The following is a 21,832-nucleotide window of genomic DNA, read 5'->3' on the forward strand; positions in this document are numbered from 1 at the left end:
CAAAACCTAAGAAGAAATGAGATGCTTAAGTGACAATATTGATTTAGTTGACAATTTTCCATGAATAATGATGATCTTGATTAAAACTGACTTCAGAAGTTCTTATCCTCACAATTCCAGGGATTACAATCTACACCAACAGGAATATTTCCAAAAATTTAAAGGAAAGAAGTAAATTCACATAGTGTAAAATTTGCTCAATCCTTTATGGTTTTGTCCCTGGCTACATCTTACCTCTGGGCTGTGAGCTCAGTCTGTTTTCAGTCTGTCGTACAGTTTTAGACTGGGACAAGGTTCCATTCCTGGGAGGATCAGATGGGTAAGGAAGTGGCTGTGATGGAGTTCTGTTCTGAGAGAGTCCAGATGGAGAGAGGGGTCGTTCGAACACTCTTTCTTCACCATCAGTGTTTCTATTGGCTGTTTGTAAATATTAGACTCTCATCAGCTGATGTCTAAGTTATTTATAAATATCTTGGTTTAAATAAAAACAATATTCTCTTAAATTTATGCCATTTTGTTATACATTGTATATATTATCACTGTAATTTTTTTTCCTGACATGCATGTCATATCAATATACATGTTGAACTTAACTCAAGAGTTTTTATGTTGGTGCTGTTTAAGTGATTTTGAATCATTTGTAAACATAAACATTAAAGACCAAGAAGGATAACACTTAACAGCTACCAAAGACATCTCCAAATGGACTCTTGCTGATGAGCTGAGGATATTTAGAATATTTATACTGATGGATTCTGTGCCTCCCATTAAAAAATTGATTTCATAAAATAATTTATGAACTTTTATGTGACTATTCACTAAAGAAAGAAACAAAAATTTTTTTTTAAAAGAACAAATTAGAAAAAATAAAAATAAATCAATGATTTATATTGCAATACCAAAGCGTATATCAAAAATTTTGACACATACATGTAAATATAATTCATTAACTGAACCAAGACATGAATTCAAAATAAAAGCAACTACAATAGACAATTTTCCATTTGTGAGGCTCATATTATCATCATTGCCGTTTTGAATGCAGTCTGTCCCATGGTAAACAATGACTCCTTTCCATGTAGATTTGAATGCAGTTACAGGGAGATAACTCCATGTGTTAGACATTAATAATAATTAATATCAATCCAATCTAATTAAAACCAAAACGTGATGATGAAAGTGTTAATGAATGAATCATGAAACTCTGATTAAGAATCAAATTTGCTAAAATCTACATCAAATGCAAAAGTAAGTAAAAATTGATACACAGACTGATTCACTCACAAAAACTAAGATGCTGTATATCTAATTGTCTGTAAACTGATGCATATATATATGTAATCTTGTACTAAAAGCTTTTGTTTTATCATTTCTACGTCAAATTATCACTAAACTGCTAAACACAATATAAATGATATTCCAAATGTTCATAGCTTCTGATTATAACTGATATGTTTACGATATATGTAACACACAGCACACAAAAACATTCCAAGCCTATGAACACAGCATGCATTCTGATGTGTGATATATTTCTAAGTTTGAAGAAATCTGACATTTTTGTATATCACATTCAACTAAAAAATAAAAATTTGATTGACCACTTTTAAGTAGCATTACTTTTAAAGATACTCTAGTCCATTTTCAGACAAAAACTTCCTTTTTTAAGTTTTTCACTTTTTTATCATAATTCAGATCTTTCATTAATTAACTGGTAAAATTACATTTCTTAAAATAACCCTCATACAACAATGATAGACACAAAAATAAAAGGAACCAAATCCCAGACAGATCTTGACCATATTGATAAACATTTATAAACACTTCAAATACATAACTAAAAACATCATTCAACATGAAAGAAATTAAAATGAAAAAATTAAAATTGAGCATTTCAGCTGTAGAAGTCACTGGACAACAGATTTAGGGCCCACCTTTCGACTGGTCAGTGTCATAGTAATCCCAGGAGAGGTCAGCCTTGGTCGGAGTCTCGGCTCCACTGTCGGTCAGTTTACCGGACACATTATCGCTGTCTTCGTCAGACATATTTTCCAGTGTGTCGGAGTCTGACCGAGACATGGTGATTAATTAATTTTCCATCAACATTCAATAAGACATAGTACAGTTACACTGGCAGTCCAACATTGGTTTGTTTATTACCATATTTCCAACGTCTTTATTTTCTTACACAATTAATTGTGAAAGAATTTTGTTTTTATCTAGTCAAACACTTCTACATAGAAAATCAAGGTAACTTATCATTTTTGCTGGAATTTCAAACGATATAAGTTAAAAGTACAAGTAAAATGTAGGGCTAACTTGATACAGCATTCGAGACGAGACAGTACATGCTAGTTTTACATAATCCTTACTATGTATACAATGAGATGTGTTTAGTTTGTAATTTTTTTTCTTAAGATAAACACTGCTGTTTAGACAGGTTTCACAATTTTTCTAGTCTGTATTAATTTTTTTCTTTTTTTTGCATCAGATGTCCAGGCCAAAAAATATCCAATTAGGTCGAACCAAGAATCAGGAGAGGCAATCAACAGTCCCATACCCCTCGGCCAAACTCTTGTATCAAAAAATAAGGACCATATATTTTATCATGGGCAATGTGATTCAATATTAGGTTGTAAGAATTTACCACTCTAAGAGGTACTTCCATACAAAATTTGCTAATTACAGGTGAAAGTATACAAGAAATGTCCATGGTGACATTTGGTAAACAAAGGGAAATACCTCTGTATATATTGATACTTATATCCAAGGGCAATAACTCTACATATATTGAGAGTTATATCCAAGGGCAATATCTCTGTATATAAGAAGGATTATATCAAAGGGTAATAACTCTGCATATAAGGAGGGTTTTATCCATGGGGAATAACTCACATCCAATTTTCACATATTTCCCCACTCACACCACTAATATGCACACAGTAAGGATCTAATGAGAGGTTTAAGGAATCTATTAAAGATAAGTTACTGAACATTTTTGTGAAATCAAACACTTTTTAATAGATCATATATATATATATGGTAAAGAAGAGCTACAATATGTTTATAGATTTCATGCATATCTACAGTACACAATTAAGATCACATATATATTGAAACTCTTACATGCATGGGTTAATAAAAGAAAAAGTATATTTGTTTTCAGTATTTTACATAAGAATTATGAAATATACTGCAAAAACCTTAATATCCACAATGACATTACATGTTGATCATATTGAAACGTGCTTCAGTTAATATTGACTCAAAAGATGTCTATTACCACTTCAGTGGATCATTTAATGATAACAGATGTAGCTTCCATTATAATTCTAAAACATCCAGCAGAAATAAAGGTCTTTGCAGATCATGTACAAATTCAATACTTACATACTTATATTATACTCATACTGTCAATGTACTTATATCAGTGATATGATTTTCTGCCATTTTACTCATAAGATTTATATCAGATTTCAGCATGAAAAGATTGTTTTAATGAATTTATTCTTCCCTATAACAACCATAATACAATGATTATAATATTAATTTTCATATAAAATTACATACTGATGACATATAACTGTTGTATGACAAAATCTATTTTCCAAATAAGGTAAGGTTTCAATTAAGAAAATAACCTTGAAATATTACTACAATAGTAGTAATAGTAATAATGTATCGTAGCTGATAAAAGGAAAACAAACAGTAGCTTCAACACGATCATTAATGGTACAAAACCATATCACTGATATAGAAATGTTTGCAGTTTTAACAAGGTTAATTACAACTGCAGTGAGAACTAAGCAGAAGTTGTATAGAGACATTAGGTATATTGTATTACACAAACAGCATGCAGATCTACAGATACATGGTCAGTATTACATAACAACAAGTAATCACAAGTCAATGTCATACACAAGTAATACATAACTCTTCTGACAAATTTATGTAGTTCTATTTCATAAATAATAAAATCACTGAATACATGCTCCAATAATACGTGAAAAGGAAAGGTTTATTCTGTGTGTACATAAACCAGTTCTTATCATGATAGCATAGAGAGCAACAAGGTATTAAAAAAAACATATTTCTATCATTTTTATACAAAGAAAATCTAGAAATCTACAATGATTTTCTTTGATAAAAAAAACTTTAAATAATAATAAAGATATTGTGATCCTCTATAATTGATATTTTGAGTTAAATGTCAAACTATCTACACTTGGCATATTACCATAGTTACACACATTTTGCATCAACATAAATTCTTAAGTACTGAATCACTGGCGATTATCATATAATCATGTTTATTTTCATTTCTGCTGTATCTTCCATTCATTTACAATATACCTTACTGGTGATGTATCTTTAATCTATTGATTATTTATCTTAATTTAATAATGATAAATCTTCATTTTAATGATGATAAATCTGATCCATTTATCTAACAATGATAATAAAATATGTTTAAATCAATGATGATAAATTCTTAATTCTATGACAGATCTATAATCTAATGGTTTATCAAATGAAATAAACACACCATATTACATCAAATTCAGAGGTTTAGACCATAGAAAAAAATTATCTCCCTTCTACACATGAAATAATGATCTATTACCTAGTTTGTGTGTTATTAACAAATCTCTATTAGTCTTGATACTCCTAACTATAAGTGACCAATGACCAACACAACCATGTCACAGCACTGTCACTGTGGTCTAAACATGCACTGAGAGTTTCATTTTTTCATCCCTAATATTTTCACCAATTTCAATATTTCAAAAACAACAATAAAATTGACTATTTCCATTTATGGCTGGTATAACATATACACAAATCATGTACCAAAATCTGTTTGCTTTAATCATTAGAAAATATCTCTATGAATAAGTAGGCTAGGTTTTGACAAACCATGCAGTTAGAAGGTATAATTAGTCAGCAATATACATACTGTATATATATTCACATATTGAAATCAAAACCTTCCAACTTCCAAGACAACATCTCAGTTTAGCAAGATTTTGAGTGTATACAATGTTATATACAGGTATGAAAAACATAATGATATCAAAATTCACTCAAGCTTTAACAGGTCCTTGGATAAAGACACGAAATAAGTTGATGTTACCATTTAATTCTACTTTGTTGGAGATCATTTTACTTACAAATGTCATACAACTATATGTATATATACAATATTCATGACATCTCTCCTTAACTGAATTTAAGTTAAGGATATATTTTACCTTTATCTTTGACACATTGCTTAAAAAGTGATTTCCACAAAAAGAAATCTATTGGATACTATGATTAAATAAAAAAAAATATACATATATATATATATATATATAAAGGGAGATAACTCCAAGAAAAGAAAGGGTAAAATGTTTGCTCTAGTATACATATCATAGCAATATAAATGTGTATCAGGTTAAACAGAGATAGTTAAGTGAACTTTGATAACAAGCTATTGTCGAGGTATTACAATGTAAATATGCAGGGTTAAAGTGATGAGATTCTTTCTCTAAACAGGGTGCTTTTGATGTGAGTTGAGCAAAAGTCTTGTCACCAAAACCTTTTAACTGTTGTAATAAGAAACAAGTACAGGCTTTGCAGACTTACTACAATTTTCAGGAGATTTTTAGCTATTTCAGCCTTAAGGACAAAACTGATCCATTATTATCTAATTCCAAAAATGAAGGGATGAGCAAGTATGTTCACACAAACAAAAGCATCCGAGTATCGTACAATGGTTATATGAAGGGAGGTAACTCTGGCTTACCTGACTGGTACACAAGTGCTTCCTTGAATGTATTCTCAAAATCCTCAGTCCTTATTGTCTCTGTGTCACTAGCCTTCAGGTTGTCAAGGTAACCACCTTAAGTCAATAAAAATTGGATATTTTCATTTCATTATCAATAATGACATTTCATTTTGTTACCAATCAGAACTGCCACTTTCATGAAATTTTAGAGAAACCATGAGGTTCCCTGCTTTAAAATCATACACATTTTGGTTGTTTCAAATTTTTTCAAAATACTCTAGAGGTGAATGAAACCACATTTGAATTTTCACAGTGAAGTATATATGTATGATTCCAACATTAAATGTCCACATAAAAACAATTGGCCACCAGCCATTAATGTGAGGAATTTCACAGCCTTTTCCATCATCTCTGGCCTCCAACATATTCTCTGGATATGATGATGTGTTATATAATACATGTTTTCCTGTCTGACCACGTTGATCTCCAGACATTCTAGCATAGTTATAAATACAAACCAATACACTGGAGACCAGAAGCATTGATTTTTACAGGTAATTAACTTCAAAATCAGTATATCTCATAGAGAATCTACCGTCACATAAATAATGATGAGGTACACACAACAGATACACAAACAATATCGTAAATGTACCAGGGTACTGGTGGACACAGGGATACTGGGAACAACATGTTTATCTTATAAGAACATTCAATCATGTGTCACAACACATTATTTAAGCTCAATTTCACTTTAACCTCTCACAAATTCAACATCTGGGATATATACACACGTATGGCATTCCAAATGTACGCTGACCATCTAAAATTCAGACAATACTGAATGAACTTAAATTTTACACAATGTACTTTTAGAATTTTTTTCTTTTTTGGTCAAGTAGTAAAATGAAAAATTTCTTTATCCACAATTAATTGCTAAACAAACAACAAACAGAAACTGTGATTACATTTTTCAGTTTGAAGTGTGATTCTATCTGGGAGCAAAGAAATGAAACATAACTGCTCAAATTACATGTTGTATAACAATACCTAGATAACAATCTGTTTTGTTAAAGAATATTAATTATTTTCCTGTCAAGAAGCAGACAATATAGTTACACACAGAAAATAATAAAATTATAAAATCACCCACAATCCTAGAATCTTTCAACCTCAGACACTGTAACCATATATTTTGTCTGTTCAAGCATTTACTGCAGTATGCTTATTAGTCCCTGATACTGTAAACATACATATTTTAGTGGTGACATTATCTTTGCATTTTTGTGCTGAAAGTATTGCATTAACATACATGTATATAATTGCACTAAGTACAGTTTGTGTATTTTGTTTATATAGCAAACATTTTGGATGTGCTGGTTTGTCATTGCACTAATTTGCCATAAAATAATAAGTTGAGCTAAAATTAAGTATGTTTACAGTACATAACCCTAACCAATTGCCAGATGAATACCTGTGCTACACCTAAATAGAAACCAATTGCCAGATAGATACCTGTGCTACACCTAAATAGAAACCAATTGCCAGATAGATACCTGTGCTACACCTAAATAGATACCAATTGCCAGATGGATACCTGTGCTACACCTAAATAGAAACCAATTGCCAGATGGATACCTGTGCTACACCTAAATAGAATCCAATTGCCAGATGGATACCTGTGCTACACCTAAATAGAATCCAATTGCCAGATAGATACCTGTGCTACACCTAAATAGAATCCAATTGCCAGATGGATACCTGTGCTACACCTAAATAGATACCAATTGCCAGATGGATACCTGTGCTACACCTAAATAGGTACCAATTGCCAGATGGATACCTGTGCTACACCTAAATAGAAACCAATTGCCAGATGGATACCTGTGCTACACCTAAATAGAATCCAATTGCCAGATGGATACCTGTGCTACACCTAAATAGAAACCAATTGCCAGATGAATACCTGTGCTACACCTAAATAGAATCCAATTGCCAGATGGATACCTGTGCTACACCTAAATAGAATCCAATTGCCAGATGGATACCTGTGCTACACCTAAATAGAATCCAATTGCCAGATGGATACCTGTGCTACACCTAAATAATACCAGTCTCTTTTACTGCAATCTTGTTTAATGAAAGACAATAAACAAAATTTGCAGGATTCCGTCACAAATTTCCAGTCATCTACAAGCTCGCAGAAACTCATCTATCTATAACCCTTTTGTTTGAAAATGCAAATCTAAATGTTCGCAAAACATTGATGAGAAATAAGCCCAGCAGGTAAACACTAACATCAGGAGAGGAGTTCCTTACTGTAGGACAATGTAACAGAATTTATCTTCATTGTAAAAGACATTAGAGGGATAATTATCAGACAATGGCTTATTGCTGTCGCTGAAAAATAGGGTTAGTTGCAAAGAGATTCTGTTTCTCTTGACCTGTGGAATTTAAAATTAGACATTCAGAGATAACATCTCTCAGCTGAAAAAATTCAGTGGAAAAGCCATTATCTGAAATATGACATTTATTAGGGTCCTTTTCATCAGCTATTCTATATAGATCTAAGATTCTGTTAATAACACATCACACAAGAAGAAAGGGAAACAGAAGAGACGTACGTTATACAACAAATAGTATTTAGAAACTAAACCTGCAGCATCATAAGAGAACTATTGCTGTCATGGTCTTAAAGTTTAGTATCAGTCATTTTAACGCCCACTATGACCAAATGATCACAAGTAGTTAAGGTCAGGGTAAATTCCATGGCACAAGAAGGAAAGGTCAGGGTAAATTCTAGGACACAAAACGTCAAGGTCAGGGTAAATTCTAGGACACAAAACGTCAAGGTCAGGGTAAATTCTAGGACACAAAAACTCAAGGTCAGGGTAAATTCTATAATACAAAAAGTCAAGGTCAGGGTAAATTCTAGGACACAAAAACTCAAGGTATTACTGATCATGGGTTGTCACAGTCACTCATACCTTGACTACACCTCAAAAGTGATTCAATGAAACACTTTATAAGTACATCTTATCAAGAGATGATTAAAATGTCAACTTCTCCAAGACAATCTGTTCTTGTTCATTATTCTTAGTTTTTTCTGACCTGTTCACTTCCACATAAAGAGAGCACAGATAGAAATCACACACACCAACACATATATAGAAAACAATGAGGACTCTAACAGCCAATCACACACACCAACACATATAATAAACAACAAGGACTCTTACAGCCAATCACAAATACCAACACATATATAATAAACAACAAGGACTCTTACAGCCAATCACAAATACCAACACATATATAATAAACAACAAGGACTCTTACAGCCAATCACAAATACCAACACATATATAATAAACAACAAGGACTCTTACAGCCAATCACAAATACCAACACATATATAATAAACAACAAGGACTCTTACAGCCAATCACAAATACCAACACATATATAATAAACAACAAGGACTCTTACAGCCAATCACAAATACCAACACATATATAATAAACAACAAGGACTCTTACAGCCAATCACAAATACCAACACATATATAATAAACAACAAGGACTCTTACAGCCAATCACAAATACCAACACATATATAATAAACAACAAGGATGTTTACTGCCAATCATCAATACCAAAGCACATATACACACAATTACATACAATGTACAAATGTTTAATTTTGCAGGACTAATATTTTTAAGTTATTCAATGTCTGTTTACTGATATCCACTACACAGGCATATAACAAACACTGTGTGTTGGTATTTCACTCTCCCTCAATGCTCCACCACACTGTGTGTTGGTATTTCACTCTCCCTCACTGCTCCACCACACTGTGTGTTGGTATTTCACTCTCCCTCACTGCTCCACCACACTGTGTGTGGGTATTTCACTCTCCTTTACTGCTACACCACACTGTGTGTTGGTATTTCACTCTCCCTTACTGTCACACCACACTGTGTGTTGGTATTTCACTCTCCCTTAGTGCTCCACCACACTGTGTGTTGATATTTCACTCCCTTACTGCCACACCACACTGTGTGTTGGTATTTCACTCTCCCTTACTGTCACACCACACTGTGTGTTGGTATTTCACTCTCCCTTACTGTCACACCACACTGTGTGTTGATATTTCACTCCCTTACTGCCACACCACAATGTGTGTTGGTATTTCACTCCCTTCTTGCCACACCACACTGTGTGTTGGTATTTCACTCTCCCTTACTGCCACACCACACTGTGTGCTGACACTTTCTAATCCCACATGGATTGGTCAAAGTGATCAGCAGGACTAATATAATCCACAATTAAATACATGTGTTATGTACATTTTATAATCCTTACAGTACAACCCCAGGTTTAATATTCCCGATGTCAGAAAGTCAGTAGCCCCAAAACCACCACCAGTCATTCTCACAACCAAATCTTGGGTCTATAAGCTGCTACCCACAGTACTAACACCATCATACTGACCTTTCCGGTATGCTGTTACAATACAAATATCCAAGATAGATTAAGTTCAGTTAATGCATAAGGCAAGGACACCTACATCAAGCTTAATAGTTAGTGTTTGTTCTTTCTTTGGTGACATACATCACCACCTAGAAAAAATGAAATTCACCCTAAAAAGATTTCAGTCAATCAAACTGCAATAGGACATGTGTCCATAGGTTTGCAATTCATAACAGAAAATACAAAGGTAAGGACAAGACTATCATCGATATAGAGATATGACAAGGGTGTCAGAGACACAGAAGGAAGGACAAGAGTCTCGGAGACACAGCGTAAGGACAAGAGTGTCAGAGACACAGAAGAAAGGACATGGATGTCAGAGACAATGAAGTAAGGACAAGAGTGTCAGAGACACAGAAGTAAGGACAGGAGCATCAGAGACAATGAAGTAAGGACAAGAGTGTCAGAGACACTGAAGGAAGGACATGGGTGTCAGAGACTCAGAAGTAAGGACAGGAGCATCAGAGACACTGAAGTAAGGACAGGAGCATCAGAGACACTGAAGTAAGGACAAGAGTGTCAGAGACACTGAAGGAAGGACATGGGTGTCAGAAACACTGAAGGAAGGACATGGGTGTCAGAGACTCAGAAGTAAGGACAAAGGTGTCAGAGACTCAGAAGGAAGGACAAGAGCCTCGGAGACACAGCGTAAGGACAAGAGTGTCAGAGACACAGAAGAAAGGACTTGGGTGTCAGAGACACTGAAGGAAGGACATGGGTGTCAGAAACACTGAAGCAAGGACATGGGTGACAGAGACAATGAAGGAAGGACATGGGTGTCAGAAACACTGAAGGAAGGACATGGGTGTCAGAGACTCAGAAGTAAGGACAAAGGTGTCAGAGACTCAGAAGTAAGGACAAAGGTGTCCGAGAATCAGAAGTAAGGACAAAGGTGTCAGAGACTCAGAAGTAAGGACAGAAGCATCAGACACACTGAAGGAAGGACATGGGTGTCAGAGACACTGAAGGAAGGACAGGAGTGTATGAGACAAAGAGGGAAGGACATGGGTGTCAGAGACACAGAGCAAGGGACAAGGGTGTCAGAGACATAGAGCGAAGGACAAGGGTGTCAGAGACACAGGTAGAGAGGTACTAGAAAAAAACATCAGCAATTGCATTTGGTGCAGTTGATTTGAATTCTTGAAAGGTATTTCAACCAAAGTTCCCTCAAACTCTATCAATACATGCCTTCCAAATGTATGACCTATTAAAAGATCTTTAAGGTTATGCTTATTCAAGAACTTAAAAATGTTGCAACTCAAAATGAGGACTAATAAGCACTTCCTCTAATGATTTCTGTCATGACAGGAAAACGGAAATGTCCTCCCAATTGAAAAAAATTATCTTTTCTTCCTAACTGCAATATTTTTCTCAAATTTTCAAATTCCTTTAATTGGTGATATATTAGAAAGATATTAAGGATACAATTTTTTCATCTCATGAACAAGGATACTTTGTAAGTTAACTAAGTCTCACCTTTTTTCTTGCGTAGGATGGCCTTGAACTTTGCATCAACTTGCTGGGCTGTGACAGAGTCAAGGTCACTTGGAGGTCCTGTTTTTTTAGCATCCTCTGTCAAACCATCATAAGTGGCCATATTATTTATTACATCCAATAAGACACTAACACATATACACTATGTATGTACGAATAAAGATTGATCTCTTTATATCAGTACATATTGTACAACACAATTGAAACTATTACAGACTCATCACAAAGCAGATACACAGACAATCTCAAAGAATCCACTTCTGAGTCTACAACATCCGAAATGTGATAAAATCTTGAAAGTTGTCATTTCAGCAAAGTACAAGAATGAACAAGTGTATTTTACACTGAATGTTTTTGACTGTTTAAAAGTATACAAATAAGTACTTAATTTTATCAATGAACCATAGTGGTCTTTGTAATCCAATGAGAAAAATGTGTCAGTCAAATTTGTCCTCAGGTTTAAAAAGAAATTAAATTTTGTGCCAAGTTTTAAAGGTCATAGATGGTAGAGTTCTGTCCACAGTCTTACTGACTAATGTCACAGCATAAAGGTGAACTAGACATAAGAAATCTAGTTTATATATAAATATATTTGATTGATATGATTCCTTGTGAGTCCACTCCAATCTCACATCCACATTAATGGTTTTGTAAATACACACATGATATTCACAACATTTTTCCTATTTGTACACAAATCGTTAATACAGCCCTTCAGTATATTCCAATCTAGAGTGAATTACATTTAATGTATACACTGGTCCACCATGAATACTTCAAATCCATTCTGTAGGGACGATTTAAATTTATTCACGGCATGCAGAATAAAACGGTATGTGGTTTACTTCTTGTCTGTGAAATATTTATATGTAAAGGAACAAATAGGTGGTATACCACAACAGCTATAAAAGTGAGTCTCAGAATAGATTATATAAGTAAGGATTACAGGACTTAAATCTCTCACACCCCAATACACAAATCTGTCACACGATTCTCTGGTCTTTACAACGTCACTGTATACATTTACCTTCTACAGAAGTCAAAAAATTTCTCTTATCCATTTATTATCAGATACAGATATCAAACTAGCAGAAGTTAAAACATACTTAAAAAATGATAAAGCTTTCTGGATTTTTCAGAACAAATAAGTATCTGTATTTCATATTTTCACTTGTGAAAGCCTGCATGTCAAAGGTGAACATTAAACTACAACCACCCAAAATGGAGAATTCTATTATTTTTGTTTGATTAATAAGCATCAAGATTTAAGTACTGATCTCACTTCCAATAGTTGATCATCAAAGGAAACCCTCCTGATAAAACAGGATTTACACTTGATGATAAGTCTGTAATCTCCAGGACCAGAATACAGGGAGATTGACCAAATATGTGAGTTATTTCCAGTACATGTGAAGTGTGTATTTCTACAGGTAAATTAGCTCAGGTAACACTGAGATACTAGATAGCATATTGTGTGAAAGACGATAAGAAATGTAATTTAGAGTATTGGTCAAGTTTACACATAAACAACGTTTGAAAACTCAGCATTCTGGTAAATGCAATCGTTTTAAAATTCAACATGATTTTACAAGATCAAAATTTGTAAATGTACAGTGGAACCCACTTAATGTCACATCTGTTAATGTCATTTCCAGTTAATATCACATTTTCCCCTATATATTCTAAGCTATCCAACATATAATAATGCCATTTATTTTCATGTGGGCAATGCTTCATATCACTTGATTTTGATGACTATCACAAATATTTATATTATATATGTATTTCAAAAATGAATTTGCATGGTCTAAATTTGATAGCTAGCAAATAACAAATACATTTAAAGAAAGAATACAGCCATTTTAATTCTACATTTAATATTTACAACACAGTAAGTTGAGCACAAGTATTTGCATTTGTCCTTTCAGGAATTTTTCAGTATATGTGTTTGAAAAAAAGAGACATTGAGCTGCTGAACAGAAGCATGTTTAGCGAAATCATTACAAAGTTGTTTACCATCACTATAGTGATCAGTGGTAACAGCTCCAATGTCGCTGTATATCTCAGCTGTTCCGTTGATTCGAGGCAGGTCCCCACCTTCTGACAGGTTGTCATGGATACTGGCCGTCCCAAGGCCTGTGTCTGTTCCATCCTTACTTGACAAGCTTTTGTGAGATCCACCTACAATAAAAGATTTACAGCATATGAGTTTTTTTCTGTTTAATCAGTCATTAGAAATTCAATAAAATTAATTTCAATCCTACCACCCCTACCCCCATCCCCAACCCCCAACTCAACACCCTCCAAATAATCAAACCATTTGAACTCAGTTCAGGATAAGTATCTGTATTGTGTATACTAACCAGAACGAGATCCATCAGAACCCTTAGACCTAGAACCTGGCTTGCGTAACACTGTGCTTCCTGTTGTTGAGCTCTACAAAACAAGAAAATATCACTTTACCTGTAACCAGAAAAAATAGTCACTACAGATTATGAAAAACACCTAATTAATATTTCATGTAATGACTTTGTTTAGAGAAGAGTATTAACATTCACATTTATCATAATAAATTATCTACATAAGACTTACCGACTGTGATTTACCAAGAGAAGATAACTCTGCATCAATCTTGTCAAGAATGATGTTGACTGGATCAAACTTTCTGCCATTGAGAGACTTGGCCATGATTATTGCTTTCTGCTTCCCCTTGTTCAAGTCGTCATTTTCAGCCTCAGAAACACCTGAAATCATTCAGCCCTATAAATCGTACACTCTCAACAATGTTCCCAAATCTTAGGTCTGATGAAAATTGTTCCAAATCACAAAGATTGGTAACTGCATCTTTGGTTCATCGTTCCCATTCAGAGTATTCCCAAAGTAGATTGTGATTTGTACAAGATTGAGGATTAGTATAAACTTACACATTATACTGTGATATGTGTAGGAGTTAAGGGTGTATGTTACCTTACATGTAATACCTGTGATTGTGTAGGAGTTAAGGGTGTATGTTACCTTACATGTAATACCTGTGATTGTGTAGGAGTTAAGGGTGTATGTTACCTTACATGTAATACCTGTGATTGTGTGGGAGTTAAGGGTGTATGTTACCTTACATGTAATACCTGTGATTGTGTAGGAGTTAAGGGTGTATGTTACCTTACATGTAATACCTGTGATTGTGTAGGAGTTAAGGGTGTATGTTACCTTACATGTAATACCTGTGATTGTGTAGGAGTTAAGGGTGTATGTTACCTTACATGTAATACCTGTGGTTGTGTAGGAGTTAAGGGTGTATGTTACCTTACTTGTAATACCTGTGATTGTGTAGGAGTTAAGGGTGTATGTTACCTTACATGTAATACCTGTGATTGTGTAGGAGTTAAGGGTGTATGTTACCTTACATGTAATACCTGTGATTGTGTAGGAGTTAAGGGTGTATGTTACCTTACATGTAATACCTGTGATTGTGTAGGAGTTAAGGGTGTATGTTACCTTACATGTAATACCTGTGATTGTGTAGGAGTTAAGGGTGTATGTTACCTTACATGTAATACCTGTGATTGTGTAGGAGTTAAAGGTGTATGTTACCTTACATGCAATACCTGTGATTTGTGTAGGAGTTAAGGGTGCATGTTACCTTACATGTTATACCTGTAATTTGTGTAAGACTTAAGGGTGTATGTTACCTTACATATTTTACTTGTAATGTAGGTAATAGTTATGGCTGTGTATTACCTTACATGTAATACCTGCAAGACCTTACCTGTTGCTGAGCCAGATTTGACACCATCTTCATCACTCCAATCAGCATCATTGGAAATCAGTTGACCCTTCACCATCCCATTCTGTAACATGTAATTATAGAGGGAAATTGAACACAGTAGTTAGAAGCTGGTAAGTCTGTACTTTCACATTTAGGAGGATTCTGTGTCTTCAAATTAACTCAGATTCCTTTATTAACCCAAAAAAATCCTTTAATCAGCTGAAGGCTTCAAGTTCAGCCAAATTCCAGTGTTCAAATATCAATCATTAGAAAAAATCACCAATGAAATGTTTAATCCAAGCAAAGATATGGCAGGTTTTCACCAATGAAATGTTTAATCCAAGCAAAGATATGGCAGGTTTTCACCAATGAAATGTTTAATCCAAGCAAAGATATGGCAGGTTTTCACCAATGAAATGTTTAATCCAAGCAAAGATATGGCAGGTTTTCACCAATGAAATATTAAATTCATGCAAAGATATTGAAGATTTCCATTGTCCAATAAAACACTTTGAAATTGATGCTACATACTTCCTTTCCCTCCTAAAACATTACAGACAGAAATCACACAACAACACTATGAAATGTGTGTTTATTAATTTTCCAGTTTTTCTAGTCTGAACAGGTTTGAAGTCTGTGTATTTATTGAGCCAAGCCATCAGCTTAGCTTAACAGTACTTCAATTTCAAGTTACAAAACTGTAGAAGCAATTTAAACATACATATACATGTATTTTAACATTTTAAACATACATATACATGTATTTAACATTTTAAACATAGACTAGAACCCCAAAAGAGAAAAAAATAGAACAATTTTTACAAACAAATTAGGAAATATTACATAAATGTAAGGCAAAGATAACTAAGCCTAATCTGTTGGGATCCAGTGAAACGTGTACATAAACACTAATTAAACCTGAGACTTTATATAGAAGATCCGTGGAAATAAATCAAGTGACGGTAATTATCCCTGAGACTCAACAACCTTCGACTGAATGAAACATCAAAGATTATTTTAAATGTATTCCTTGTATTTTTCTACTATTTAATTTTTGAGTAAGAAACTATGATACACAGTAATTTTTCTGTCAATTTTTTAAAAGGACTCAACCTGTTATATTCCGGTCTATTTGCTTAAACATGAATAGCATACAGGTCACGTTTTAAAATTTGTTTTCAAAACATTTAAAAACTGAACACACATCCCAAATAATTTGGGATTAGAAAGCATGTCCATCTGATATAATACAATAACAGACACCTTTTCACACTCACTATCAAAATTTATTTCAAAAATTAATCCAAATACTTGTACATGTATGTTGATACAGTTTTCACAAACTATATTTTGCTCCTGTATATTTTCAAAAAAATATCAGAAAGAAAATTTCTACAATCAGAAAACCATTTTTAAAAACTAATGCCAGAATTTTTATCATCTAGGAATCATGACTCTTTTCCCTAGCTTTTTAGAATTCGTTCCACATTGATAAGGTCAAAATTATAACGATATCGGCTGATAAATCATGTTTACTGTCTCATTATTAAATATTAGAGTATAGAAAGAGTTCATTAATATTGATCCTGGTATCCAAGAGGTTTAATATTTTCTGTACAGATTGATAACATTGTCTGTGTTTATGACAAGAGTCAATATTGGCTGTCCCAAGACCTGGATTTTTAAATTGTCAATTTAATCATTTATCAAAAATAGATTTTTTATCCAAATGTGTCAAAAAAATGAGTTCTCATTCATCTGAGACATTATGGTCCCTTATGAATACCATCTAAGTTTAAAACCGATGTTTTCAACATTCCCATTTAAGATGTTAAGTTAGAATTCTTGTATGGCTTAAGTTTCACCTGTGTGTAGATTGCGGTATTTCCGTGGCCTCGCGAAGTAAACATTCCAGCAGATAATTCATTCTTTATCTGACGAGATTTAACGCTTTAGACGTTTTAATCATCTATATACTAAACTATCTTACTGTAGGGATATACACCTGTAAATATTTCTAAATTTCGTTTATCATGTATGAAAAAGACCTTGGTTCATTATTATAAATTTTCATATACTCAGTTCCAAATGCACTGACTGAAGTTGGCAAAATGTGAAACTTTATTTTCAAAGATTATCACTGAATGCATTGAAGCAATATAAAAAGCTGATTTTGAACTTAGGATATTTTTTATGCCATCTGCATTGTTCTAGCTGCTTCCCATCAATTTAAGTGTACAGAATTAATTTAGCTTATTCCACAGCAAGTAGGAGTAATAAACTAAAGGTCCTACATTCAGTTCATAGTGCAGATAGTGAACAGTAATTTATTTCACCTGCACCAGGTAAGTTCCAAATTAAAAAATACTAAAAAATGCTAGAATATGTCTATCAAGACAAGATGCCTCACACAGGGTATGTAAACTAGAGTCTAATAAGGTGTAGAATGTGATGTTACCTGCTGAGAGATTCTCAAGATGTTTTACTGATTCAAAAAATAACAAACAGACATGAGTAAGACAATATGACCCCCTCTCCTCCAATAAAATATGTTGGGGATATATAAAAGATGTTGTCTTTATCTCTTAAGTAAGCTTGATAATTCACCTAAAAACTGACATTGCGTTTCCTAAGTGGGAAGTATTTAAATCTAATAAAACAACATGGCTTTGTTTTGTCTCCATTTCTCTTCAGCTCATTCAATAATGATCCAGAAACTTAGGGTTCTGTTGAACACAAGGGCATCATAAACATTTAACATCTATAATCTGAAATGTTTTAAGCTGTACATGTTGGGCAAATATTTCTGTTTGAAACTAGGATTTTCAATCTCCATATTTATCATGCAAAAAGCTTCAGGGTCACTGACACAATATCTCTGACTAAATGTCAGTTTGTGTGTTTATAACTAGACAATGGCTAGATATGCTTGGGAAAGCAATGCTTTGAATAACAATGGATTGTTTTACTCAGTAAAACAATAGACATCAATGCATTGGATTCTAATGGATGGTAATGGTTAGCTATCCTCCAAATTCTATACAGAGTGCCTTATAACAATCTACACTATCTAGTGAGTGATAGTCATCCAGTCAAGTACTAATGTACATCTATTTAATACTTCACTGTTATGTAGTTTGTTGAAATAAAATGTTACAGAAATGTCCATGTCACCACAGATATGTATTGATCTTCGACAGAGAAATTGTCTCCTTGTCTTTCCGTTCATAAGGTAACTCTATGGCCACCATCTCTGTAACAGGTAGCTGACAACTTTCACACTTTCATGTTATATGTCTTTCACTGGTTCTGACGCCAGGTTGGTAGAGGTTAAAGAGCCACTCTATATAAATAAATCCTCACATAGTGATGTGACAATCGAAAGTAATCCCCTGACAAATTGACCAAGTTTGTTGTCTAATACTTGAGTAGTTTCTCACAAAAGACTTTGTATTGACCTGCGGGAGGACAGACGACCTACGAACAGATTTATAGATCGGTGATCGAAAATTGATAAGATTACAATTTCATGGTCACATATTCCTTTATCAATACACAGACCTGGGACTATACCATCAACTTCTCAAATGAAACAAGTTTGAGAAATTACTGGATAAGATGAGGAACTTTAAAATACATCACAGTGAAGCCTTTATCTACAATGACATCTGACATTTGTATACCTTTTGATATTCAGCAGAAGATAAAACATTTACTGTTTTAGTATTAGCCCTGAATCACCCTGGTAAAATATTAGCTCACCAACTCATCAAGCTTTTTATTCCTAAGTTCATACTTTACCTGTGGGACTGACAAAAGAAAACTAGGAATAAATTCATGATGTTAAGTTTGGATCAGGACAAGCACATAGTTTTATTTTGTCTGAGACAGACCATTAGAACCGAGTAGAATTATTCCAGGCTCCATTATTCTTTAGTATGGTTCCTCAACAAGTGTAAACATAATGCAGCAGTTTGCTGGTAATTAATGGTAGTCTCCCCTTTCAGAAATCAACAAATTCAGACAAAACTAGGATTAAACTTTGCAAAATATGAACAACACAAAGATTTACGTGTAGACTTCTGAAAAGTACAAGGAGAATAAGACCAGGCATTTCAGAAAGGGTCAGAGCCTTCTGCTTCATCGACAACACTCGCCAAGTAAATCTTGGTAAGTTTATGTAAGTAATGTAAATAATGTTCGCAAATGAGAACAAAGTAAACAACAGAACCACAAGGCAAACTAACAAACATCCAATACATCCAGCTTAATACCATACAGAGATATTTCTTTATGTGGTAATTATAACAATTAAAAGGCTTCCCCATCATTAACCTGAATGTCTTAAAACCCTGTGTTGTGACTTTGTCAGTTGCTGACATCTTGTACAAGAATAGTGATATTGAGAACAGGCCTAGAATATAGAATCAACTGAGACAGGTAACCACCATAGGTTGGGGATGTAGAGATGTTGCTATCCAAGAATGGAAAATTCACAACAGGAAAATTGAAATCATCATGCTTATCATAGATAGCTTGGTGGAAATCTGTCACTACTGGTTTTCGCCATAGGAAAAGATAGAGGTAAGCAGCTGATGTAGAAGAGTCTGGTGTATCCTTGATTTCTAATTCTGATGGGTATATATGATGCACATGGTTCATACTGAAATTGAAATGATAGGATTTTGCAAGTTCTTTGTGACCTGTTTTGATTAGCTCTTTAATAAATTCAGCCTTGTACAAAAACAATAACAAGTCAACCACGGTTTGTTCCCATAGATACCATTTATTTTTAATATTTATCTGAGCAAGAAACATTTTGTTTGGTAATTAAAACAAGTTATTTCTGTCTATGGTGACAAATAAATTGTTTAGAAAATACATAGATATTTACATATACATAGACGAAGAACCTTTCAAGTTTCAGAAAAATTAGAAAACATAATTTCAATATATAGATCTAAGAAATACTACTTTTCATTGTTGTTTTGAGGACACCTAATTAAGTATAACTGTGATTACTGTAGGCAACTGTAAACCCTATCCATACCAGTCAGTACTTCCACATACTTAATCACACAGAGCTCACATTTACCTTTAAGTTAATATTTACTGTTCTGTTTTCATTCTGTTAAAGATTCTTTTCAATAGATATAAATGGGACAGACTTGCTTGGTTAATTTACGTGACAAGGCAAGATCAGGTCATAGCCTCAGGGTATGGCTGATGTTTCTGATCCAAAGTGCACATATTACGTCCATGTTAGTGTTAAGGGTGTATGTCACCTTTGAATATTGACTCTATTAAATAAGAGTTAAGGGTGTATGTTACCTTTACTTATTGACCTAATTAAGTAAGAGTTAAGGGTATATGTTACCTTTATTTATTGACCTAATTAAGTAAGACTTAAGGATACCTGTTACCTTTACTTATTGACTAATTAGGTAAGAGTTAAGGGTATATGTTACCTTTACTTATTTACCTAATTAAGTAAGAGTTAAGGGTATATGTTACATTACATATTAACTATATGTTAACCTCATATATTACCTTTACATATCATCTTTATGTGAGAGTTAATTTAAATCAATCCTTCTGTGACATCACACTTTCTGTTTCGTTTTATATAACACAGTATTTTCATCCTATTTTGGAGTTAAAATTTAACCTTGGTGTTCTGAAGTGTGTTTGCTGTTCACAAGACAAAGCCTAGGAATAAGGGTGGAGAATTTCGTAAAAGAAATAAATTTGATAAGATGAGTATATTAGATAACGGTGAAGAAACATGAAGATGGCTCAGGAATTAATCAAGTTCGATATTGGCATTATGAACTTAGTGCCACTTAGCAATAACAATCATGATTATCAGTAATTATATAGAACAAAAACAGTCATAATTTGAAGAAAATATTACAGTACAGCATTCTCTTCATGTTCTTTTTGTAATGTATTTAGGTCAGATTCTAAATGGAACTTGTAAAATGGATTGATGTAATGGTAACCAAACAAAACTGGCCAGAGATTAGGCCATGTTATCATGTTGTAAAATCAAGTGGTGTTAATGAGTAAGAAGTTATAAACATATTGCAATACTGTCAGACATTTTTCATGTACTTATGTCAAGATTAAATAGAAATAGATCAACTTTGCCACACTAACAATTCACTAAATCTGGGGACATCTATTTTACAAAAGTATTCAAATCAAGTCTGGCAAAAATCAGTAAGAGATCATAGAGATTTAGACTGTCTTATATTACAGAAACAA

At 33.5% G+C, this 21,832-nt stretch overlaps 1 protein-coding gene across 1 annotated transcript in view; it reads right to left on the reverse strand.

Annotated features, from left to right (window-relative positions):
• LOC132560649 (DNA repair protein RAD50-like) overlaps positions 1–21,832 on the reverse strand; it is a 63,222-nt gene that overhangs the window by 40,683 nt on the left and 707 nt on the right. The window contains exons 2-10 of the mRNA XM_060225313.1: positions 15,566–15,647; positions 14,392–14,543; positions 14,163–14,235; positions 13,816–13,980; positions 11,782–11,877; positions 10,267–10,278; positions 5,789–5,884; positions 1,935–2,066; positions 235–417 (exon numbers count right to left, since the gene is read on the reverse strand). Coding sequence (XP_060081296.1) covers positions 235–417; positions 1,935–2,066; positions 5,789–5,884; positions 10,267–10,278; positions 11,782–11,877; positions 13,816–13,980; positions 14,163–14,235; positions 14,392–14,543; positions 15,566–15,647 — 991 coding nt within the window. The remainder of the gene's footprint in view (positions 1–234; positions 418–1,934; positions 2,067–5,788; positions 5,885–10,266; positions 10,279–11,781; positions 11,878–13,815; positions 13,981–14,162; positions 14,236–14,391; positions 14,544–15,565; positions 15,648–21,832) is intronic.

This window comes from Ylistrum balloti, unplaced genomic scaffold (genome assembly GCF_031769215.1).
Source record: "Ylistrum balloti isolate Yb309-2 unplaced genomic scaffold, AGI_CSIRO_Ybal_v1 Utg371090, whole genome shotgun sequence".
Taxonomy (NCBI): domain Eukaryota; kingdom Metazoa; phylum Mollusca; class Bivalvia; order Pectinida; family Pectinidae; genus Ylistrum; species Ylistrum balloti.